The sequence below is a fragment of the Gasterosteus aculeatus genome, chromosome 1 (assembly GCF_964276395.1).
Source record: "Gasterosteus aculeatus chromosome 1, fGasAcu3.hap1.1, whole genome shotgun sequence".
In the NCBI taxonomy this organism is placed as follows: Eukaryota; Metazoa; Chordata; class Actinopteri; order Perciformes; family Gasterosteidae; genus Gasterosteus; species Gasterosteus aculeatus.
Window position 1 is genome coordinate 10217120 of NC_135688.1, and position 9717 is coordinate 10226836.

General features: G+C 44.0%; 1 protein-coding gene across 1 annotated transcript; it reads right to left on the bottom strand.

Moving 5' to 3' along the window:
- Positions 1–636: 636 nt before the first annotated feature.
- rab4b (RAB4B, member RAS oncogene family) lies at positions 637–9500 on the bottom strand. Its single transcript, XM_040174004.2, has 8 exons — positions 9217–9500; positions 6494–6574; positions 5265–5379; positions 4934–4996; positions 3560–3714; positions 3332–3427; positions 3028–3205; positions 637–2940 (listed from the first exon to the last, which is right to left on the bottom strand). Exons 1-7 carry the CDS (start codon positions 9230–9232, stop codon positions 3090–3092), a joined length of 642 nt encoding a protein of 213 aa, XP_040029938.1. The 5' UTR covers positions 9233–9500; the 3' UTR covers positions 637–2940; positions 3028–3089.
- Between the last annotated feature and the right edge of the window lie 217 nt (positions 9501–9717).

A 9717-nucleotide genomic window follows, 5' to 3' on the forward strand; every position in this document is an offset into this window, starting at 1 on the left:
TGTTTCTAACTCGAGTGCTATGACGGCGTTTTATTCAATATTGTTTTAAGACTGATATTTCAAATTTAGACAACGAGCTGATAAATATTCCTTTACACAAGTTAGTTTGAGGTATAGCTTCTAAAAGGACCATGACCAAAACGAGCAATCCGTATATGACATATGGACATTTGGGTTTTAGCGCCATCTAGTGGTCACGCCTGCTGAGTAAATTATGCAAATTGTCTATGAAGTCATCTTGACAGCCCGTCTAGGATCAATAAATCAAGTCTATATATCCACTTCAGCTACATTAAACCACTCTAGCCGTTACTTCATTGATCAGAGAGCATAAATCCAGACAATTGGACACAGGGCATTTACTCTTCTGAGTCCTCCAACATCCTAACGTCACCCCGAGAGAATGACTGAATGGAGGCGCAAAATGAATCATGTCGATGGAAAGCTTTTGTTAAATTTGAAGCTTTAAATCTGCTGCCTGTAAAACCTAATGTTTAATAAAGTATTGCGCACTGGAGTTACAAAAACTGGATTGGACGCATATTTAGGATCTAGTGTACTTGGGTTAACAAACAAACCTGCCGTCACAGAGAAGGGACACATATGGACAATAACAACCAGGAGACAAGTAACGGATTAACTGAAAAAAAACAAGCAGTTTACTGGGAATTGCATATTCATTACAATCAATGAGCAACACTCACTCTCAATAGACAAATCTTATTTACAGCATCGGTTACCTGAAATGTACAGTAGTATTTGGGGTTGATTACATAACCTTGGTTACTAAACAATAACTGAGTCGGACTGCGTTCATCACATGATTTGAGTCTAGACAGGAAGTGACAAATGATGCTCATAATCGACGGATGGATGCAAGCGGACCGGTTCGACGGCAGTCAACCGTTCACATGTCTGATTAGAAATGACAAGCTGTGGATGTGAGTGATCAGAAACGGTCTCTTACAGACCAGGAAGTAAATATTCTTACTCCCTACCTCCACAAACAAATACTAACGACTAAGATGTGAACGCAGAAGCAAGGAAATCAAATCAAGCAGCTCAGTTGTTATTTAGCAAGAAATTATAAAATGTGTACAGTTAAAATCTTTATTACAGTTTACTGTCAAGTTGAATAAAATGTACAATTCTATAGTTGCAGCATAGACACAAAAGAAAACAGGAAATTAAAAAGTAAAAGTGCACTTGCAGAAGGAGACGAACTATCACACATGCCAGTATTTTATGAGAAAACAAAAAAACAAAATGATCTGTCTGTTGTTATTGTGTACTATAATGTTTGCACGGCTGCCTTTTTGAACTTAAAAAAACGCTTTTGGTTTGCCTGTGAGGCCACGTGCCAACACGGGGAGAAGACCGGGGAAATAAGACCCGCGGGTAGTTAGTTTGGATCCTGGTGTCCGGGGCGACCTGCTCTCAGTGATTCTGACAGAAGCACAGCGCCTTCCACTCGACTGCAGGACAGGATGTTTTTATGTTATAAACTTGCAACCCCCGTTCTCCACTGGTGGCACCACTGGCCACACCGGAAAAAAGGAACCCATGCTAGAGTGGAAACTCCCTGCTTCTCTCCGGGGAAACGCGGGGTCGGTTCTAAGGAGAAAACATCTGGGCGGACTCGGCAAACGCTGTAGCAGAGCTGCTGCTTCTTTGCTCGACAAAGAGAAGTACTTGGAAGGTTAAAAACAGCGTTCCTGCACTCACCAGGACGCACTTACAACCTTGCACGACAACAGTGTCAAACCTCCATGAGAGAAGCGAGTGGGCGGAAAGTTTCCCCACACATGGCGCGAAGGCAAACTGTTTCCTGTGACGCCCCCGACACAGAATGTGCGCCGTAAATTAAAAAGGAGCCCAGCATGAGCGGTCGAACATTTTACCTATGCCAATAATTATGACCCTGTCTTCACCTACACTGGATAGGACCAGAGACACTGGACGCATGCGACCATTCGATACATCTGATTATGTAAATTTACAGGCCGGAACTTGAGAAACATAGTGACGTTTTGTGCTTCAAACCTGACCCACAAGACTTTCATGTGGATGTCGAAGGACGTGATTGGACCATTTCCTCCAAAAGTGTAGAGACACGGTAACTCTTAATTATACACCGTAGGTTGACAATATCAATTTTTTTTACTCAAGCCAACACTATGTTATAGTGGTGCATTTGAATCCAAACCAAATGGTCAAATGTCTCAACAGAACACACGTCTTAGAATGAGTAAAAGAACTGGGCTCTACGTTTGGGCTTGTACAAATTCGAATAAATCAAATAAAACTATGTATAAACACTGAGCAGCTGCTTCACTTTGGATCAGGACAAAAATACAGCTGGAGAAACCTCACCAATGACTTACATTGTGTGTGGTTTTCGACATATTGTAGATGAATTCTTATCCGCAATGTGCACAAGTCAACTTCATTCAATATATAAAAACTTAATTGTCAACATCAATGTCTGAATCCACGTGAAAGTTAACTCAAGTAACGAATAGTACTAATCAACGAGTGCCTTCAAGGATATTACAACTCAGAAGCCAAAACCAAACTTATCTTGAAATCATATTCAGGTTGAACAATGAATATGCCCAAAATAGTTTGCCATTAATAATTTACAGAACAATGTGCAAACATAGAAAGCATGTAAGTGATAATAAAACCAGAATGAAAAGCACAAAGGTAAAACAACAGCAGGGGAGCCCGTACACACAACCCGGGACTCTGCCTGGTCCGGTGGCTTTACTTTATGATCCCAGCGTCCGCTCACTGAGGCGTTTCCCTGCCCAGACACAGGGGGAGTGGGGGCGGTACCAGAGGTCAGAGGTCAAGGGTTGCAGTGATCTCGATAACCACCCATCCAGGGTGTGTGAAACTGCACGGCGATGGGTCTAACACACCAAAAAACACCCAGGGCTGTAGCAGAGACAAGAGAGGAATCACATATCAATGCATGTGCAACATTTGAAAGGTAAAGAATTGTGGCTATGACCTGCCACTGACCTGGAGGGAGCGTCCCGTCTGTGTGGGCCTGTGGGCGGAGGTGAGGGCAGGGCCCCCGACCCCTAGCAATTACACTGCTGCTTATTCTGCGTGGTGGTGCCTCTTGGCTGTCGCAGCTGCCTCAACGAAGCGTCTCCATACTGGATACCTGAACCCATCCTCTCCGGGTCCAACTCTCCTTTGGGAGTAACCGCGATGAGTACAGTCAGCGACGAAGACGTAGTAGTGAGACTATAAAAGCTCAGCAACCTTCCGCATGCATGCGAGTGCAGAGATCCTAAACAGTGATGGATGAGCGGTGTACCTGAATCGATCTTGTTGAGGATGATGCGAGCGCACTTCAGGAAACCCTCCTCGACATTCTCTCCCGTCAGAGCGCTAGTCTCTAGGAATATCAGCTCTATGAAGATTTTAAAAAAGAAAAAAAATGAACAAGAATGTAGAAAATGTTCGAGATGGAGTGGGGAAGGTGTGGGGTGGCAGAAATTACACGATAGTGCAGAAAATCAGAGTCAGATTTAACATCATGTACCGTTCTCCTGCGCAAAGCGCGACGCTTCCAGGAAGGTCACTTCTCTGTCGGCATCCAGGTCTTTCTTGTTTCCACACAGGATAATCACAATGTTGGGGCTGGCTAGAGTCCGTGCGTCTGTCAGCCAGTTGGTTAGGGCGTTGTACGTCTCCCGACTGTGAGAAGGACAGACAAAGTACGGCAAAGTGGCTGGTTTATTGTCGTGTAAACTCAAGGGTCAAAGTCACAAACACGTTGTACATGTGGCTCTTTAAAGTACTCTTGACTTTGTGTGGTAATTCATTAACTCCCCTTTAAATCTATCAAACGTATGTTTTGCGCAGCTTCTCAAAAATGCATTTTTAGGTTTTTTATTTACTTTTCTTGGTTATATTATAAATGAGCTTCTTTGTTTATATAAATCTGTGAAACACCAGATTATAAATTCATCAGTTCCTCAGATATATCAGACTGTGTAACACACCTACAAATAAGAAATGTATTAATTTTTTCCCCTAAAAATTAAAAAAAACAAAAACAATATTTAGTTTAGCATTTGAAATACCTGTCAATGTTTAATAAAGACCAACTTATTAACACGACAATATACCAACAGTGTGAAGTAATTTGTTATTCAGAAAGGTCTGCCCTCTACTTGCATAGACACTTCTTGGTCACTATGGTGACGGGACCCTGGTATCCATGGTAACATGAGGCCCGTGGGGTTAGCAGAAGGGTGTTAATCAGCAGAATGTTTTACAGCTGCTAAACAGCCAAACAATGATGTAACTCCTCATCTACACGCTCTCTCCCGCCATCAATTACTTTGCTGTCCCTTTTTAGCTCAGAGAAGTGAGACATGTCTCCAACACCCGCACGCCCCCCCCCATCATCTCTCTCCACATGCGCCTCCCTCCCTCCCCCCAAGGGGAGACTTTCTGTGACTTTTTCTTTCCCGTTAGTTGCTGCCGCCTCAATATTACAGCTCCCATCACTCTGTATTACATCTCTCCTTCCTCGGCGGCCCAAACATCCCCACAAACTCCAACTGTATTCCGTTCCCGTCCCTCCGTCTCACTCACGACTTCACAACCCCTCCATCGCTTCACTGATGAAAATCAGGCCTGTGTGGGGGTTCTGGTAATCATATTTCACTCACATTGCAGAGTTTCTAGAGGTAGAACGGATACAATACAGCTTTTTGAGACAAAGACAGACTGAGCACCACTATATAGGGAAATTAAAATATTTAAAGTTCAGCTTCATGGCTCAGTCAATTAAAAATGCAGGTCCTATTTCAACACACCTTGGCTGCGAGTGCCCCACTGTTAATTCCCTTAAGAATATGAACAATATTTATTCAGATACACAACTATGCAGTTGGACAGTGTGTACCTGGTAATATCATAGACGAGAAGCGCTCCGGCTGCTCCTCTGTAGTAGCTGCGTGTTACCGAGCTGTGGAGAGAATGCAGAGATTGTGGTTAAAGAGGAATAGATTCACAAAATCAATGTCAGCAGGAGAAATCTGGCTGACGAAGGTGAATGAGAAGCAATCACTGTTAACTGGTTATCATCCCTTTAATGGAGCTGCTTAGAGATCCTGGAATCTCCAAATTCCACTGTGGGTAACTGAAGACAGCATGTGTGCTCAGTAATTCAGATCAACCTTTTATCTGTAAAACAGCTCGCCAAGCCCTTAGCAGGAAATGTGGTGGACCGTTACCGGAATCGCTCCTGCCCAGCAGTGTCCCAGATCTGCAGTTTGACTGTCTTTCCAGCAACGTTGACCACTCTGGATCCAAACTCCACGCCAATGGTGTGATTGGAGTCCTGTTTAACTGCAACAGGAAGGCGGAGAAAAGAGAGTGAAAAACAGTGTCACATTCTTGTGCAGTTTAAAGACTGAGACATAGTGGGGACCACACTTACACACCAACACGGGGAAGAGTTGTATGTGCTTCAACAGACGTAAGCTGTGAGCCTCAAAACAGCTCACATCCTCGTTAGAGGCTAAAAGGAGTCTGCATGAGATTAGCACAACGTGTCCTCCTTCCCCCTCCGGGGGACAGCACAGGGTCCTAATACACCTCCATTCAAATCAACATGAACATGTTTGTGAGAAAAAACATTTTCATGCTTAGCACTTACTGACTAGTCTTCTTTTTTACACTGGAATGCTGAATTACAGGTTTGCTTTGGCTCCGTGCTCCATTTGTAAAACAGCTCTGCAATAAGTCCCGACTTTGTGAAGAGTATGATGTTCACATTTGTTGACACGGTCAGAGATAAAAGTGTATATTTAACTCAAATTTGTACAGCATTATTAGTTTGGGTTTTATACTTGATTACAATAAGTGGAACAGGAATGTTAAGAGTAATTGTAATCTAACCATGAAATGACAGCCATGACAAAACATTCACAGTAAATAAAAAATATCAACTTTAAAAGCGATGGTACAATAAAAGGTCAGTTCAAATCCATAAAAATTGCCCATATCAGAGTTAACTACATGGAAAACAGATGTGTATCATGACTGATTGCACAGCTTTATACCTTCCTACAATCAAATTCCAAAAAAGTAAAAAATTAAAGGGTTTTATTTTGAATTGGAAAATCAGAAATGTACACGGAATGCTGATGTCATGTTTATAACTTGCTTGATACATTATTACCTACTGTGAATGTTAGGAACCTTGACAGACACACAATTACTATTCTTCTTTTGTTTTGACTGTACATGGAGGTCTATAAATAACTATTTTAGGAGGAACTTGTTGAAAAGTAAGTGAGTGAAACCTCACAACGGTCTGAAAGGGTTTATTGTTGAGTTTGTGATGAAACAATGCTTGAAATGAACAACAGTAACAGTGATCGTGTCAATCTCTGTCTGCGCAACAGTATAACAATGTTTCATATTGCGTGTAAATATAAGTCGGTGAGATAAAACTTACATTTGTTCTCAATGAATTGGTGGAGGAGGCAGGATTTCCCCGTCCCAGCGCTGCCAATCACCAGGAACTTAAACAGGAAGTCTGCAGGCAGAGGGGAAGCAGGTGGAGATCAATGCAACATCGACAGCAGGGGAGAATGGGAACCTGCTGCGCTCTACACGTCCCAGAGGCAATCCTTAGATTTAATCGTAATCCCATTGAGCTTCAACTTGCACCGTACCCAACAAACCTCAAATTAGCCCTGCTGATCACCACGACTTGCATGTAAATCGGTATAACCTTCTACCTTATGATTCTGATTGAATGTGAATGTGGATGTTGGTCTTAGGTGGAAAACGGCTGTGTTTAAAGAAGCATCAGCACTTAACCTGCCATTTAAGCAAAAACAAAGCTTTAGTTATTGAAAGCTGCTGTGGTTAACTGACTTGCGGTGGGATTGTGTGACAACAACCAGCTGGCTCTAGACTTGTTGTGGAGAGTGGGCCTTACCACCAAACCCAGGCATATGACCCAGAGTCCAACTGATTCCGGGCCCTGACATCCAAGGCTCTCCACACACAGAACAGACAGCCTTTGTGTGCCGTGACCGAAGATAGTAGAGGCCAGGGGCCATTTACATCCGAAGGCTGGACATGAGACAGCGTGGAGATGAGGTGATGAAAAGTGTGTGCAAATGATTGGTGACTACTGCAGAGATCACAAGCAGGGTGAACATCCTGGGACTGTTCAGCTCCAGCTAAAGTCAACAGAGACAGTAGTTTCAAAACCCAGAAGTGCAGATGAGCTCGATCTTTAGCTCTCGTGTAGCATTTGCACACATTATGCTCGCGCTCTTAGAGCCACCTTCATCGGCCAACACCAACAGCAGCCAGCTGAGTTCATGGTGCACCGTTGTTGGTTGAAGCGGGTGTTTTCTCAGGCAACATAAATTAGAGGACAAATATTTAGGATAACAGAACTGCTAAAGCCAGGTGACTACAAGCAACAGCAGCCAGCGTTATTACCACACATACTGAACTGACAAAATCAAAAGCGAACAGCTTTGGGTTTTAAAAGCTGGCCTCAGCACTTCCCCAGAAGAGATCAGCATATGACAATAAAGCTGTCAATACGTCAAAGCAAAAGGGAGAGAGGAGTGCAGCGCTGCCCTCTCAGTAGAAGCCTTTCAGGCTATTGTATTATTTACACATCAATATTAGATAACCCTCGAGGGAACAGACCGACACCGACATCCGCACTCACCTACACTGTGACCACACATATCACACCGAGGCCCAGACCGACCTACAAAACGCACAGGGAATTTGCACTCCAAGTTATAGACAAGGTTTTACCTTATTGGACACGGCAGAATATTGCAGGGATCATCATTGATCATCATTCATGAGAGAACGTAATATGATTCAAAAAGTCTTATGTAACAGAAGGCCAAAATCAATACCAAGCAAGAGTGTGTTTGTTGGTTTTTCTGTCCAGAGATAAGATGGGCATTTCCTCTATTTTGGGATTGTTTTATAGATTAGGCCATAAATCACAAGGAGTATTGATTCATTAATCAACGACTAAACAAATACTCACATTTGGCCTTCATAGAGCAACGTGGACTATATGCTATAAATAAATACATTATATGAAATAGAGTTTGCTTTTATAAAAAGTAGCAGTTTAAAATCAGGATTAAAACCAGCAAGTATACTTAAAAACTGACAGATTACACAATGGGATTTGTTTTAGAACATCTTGTTAACTACACAAGATAAACTAATGGAACAGTGCCATAGAGACCAAAAGAAAAGTCTAACCAGCCCATCCACTTCTGTATTCATTGACTTTTTTGCCAGTTCCAAACACTGGACCTCCAGGACCGGAGACAGAAACAGAAATCGACCAACTATCCCAGCTTCCATAAACGCTGCCACTTTACCCTAAATACTGCCCACTGGAATCAAGTTTCATACAAGAACTGATGGGAGTAGAAGTGGAGGGCGGTGTACGTGACCCAGTGCAACATTAGAGGCTTTATAGTGATCCATTTCAAATGGGCTCTTCCGTTCATGCGGAACAGTAACAGTCATGACTCGCGGTCAGTGGTGCATAATGCAGCCCCGTCTTCTCCCGTGCAAAGTGGACTGTCTGAAACCCATTTTTCAGGATGTAGAACCAGCGACACGCGTAACAGCTGCTGCTGCTCTACAGGTAATCACCGCCATCGCTGCTCAACTTCCTCATAGGCCTCGTAGCCAAAGTGCTTCACGGATACTAAAGACCGACCGCAACATCAGTGCAGGTCGCGAGGGAAACCGGGCTCCTTTATTTCAATAACCTCAGGTAACCCCCGCGCCTGCTAAACACGTTCCCAGTGTACCGACGCGGTACCGACGCGTTGCGTCTGAAGTTTTGTCCCAAACTTTTACCTGGTCAATGTGTCACCGCCCGTTTTCTCACGCCGCGTTAAGGGAGCGCGGCGCTCCGCCGTCGCAGGACGTAACCGTTATGTGCCCGTTTAATTGTAAGGCGACGCCCAGCTGTCGCCGACCAGCTCCCCCTCCGGAGGAAATGTCCGCAAACAATCTGGCGACCATCACCAACGCGCCGGTGGGCACGGTGAGGTGGCAGCCTGCGGCTAACAGAAGCTAACCACCTAGCTAGCTCACTAGCAACGTGCTAAGAAGCAGTATTAGCGTGTGTGTGTTTCCAAGAACGTTAAGGGCGCACAAACGTACCGTACGTCTCAGACATGTTGACCCTCGCTGTGCGGAGGCTTCAAACGGGCCTCTTTTTCTTAACGTTCTCCTGGTATTGTGACAACCGTACCCACTGGCGTCCCACCTCTTCGGGGTGTTTTATCTACGATGCTAGAGGTTTCCCTGATCCTTTCGCTGCTGGCGTCCTCGCTTCGACCACAGCCAAACACGGCAGCGGCGCGCTACGTCATTCGATCGTCTGGTGATGCCTTCCCGTGTTGCTGGCGGTGTGGGAATTTGGAAGACGACGAGCGCGACCAATGCGACGATTTGTATTGAAAATAAGTTGTGTTTGCTTGGGAATAACCTCGCGCATCACTCACTAGATAAGAATGTTCCTAATAAACAAATGTCAATTCAAGATATTTGTAGTCACACTTATTTACATTGGCTATTGCTGTTAAGGTCTACATTTAAAAACGACTGATTCTTTATTTAGTAGGTCTATATCTGTAGGTCCAACAGCAAGCCACAAGGTGG

Bases quoted from the DNA above. Each gene is read 5' to 3' on its own strand.
- rab4b (XM_040174004.2), bottom strand. The intron at 5,380-6,493 runs GTAAGTTTTATC...TTCCTGTTGCAG, and splicing joins CCAATTCATTGAGAACAAAT to TTAAACAGGACTCCAATCAC. The intron at 3,715-4,933 runs GTACACACTGTC...TCCTTCTCACAG, and splicing joins CTCGTCTATGATATTACCAG to TCGGGAGACGTACAACGCCC.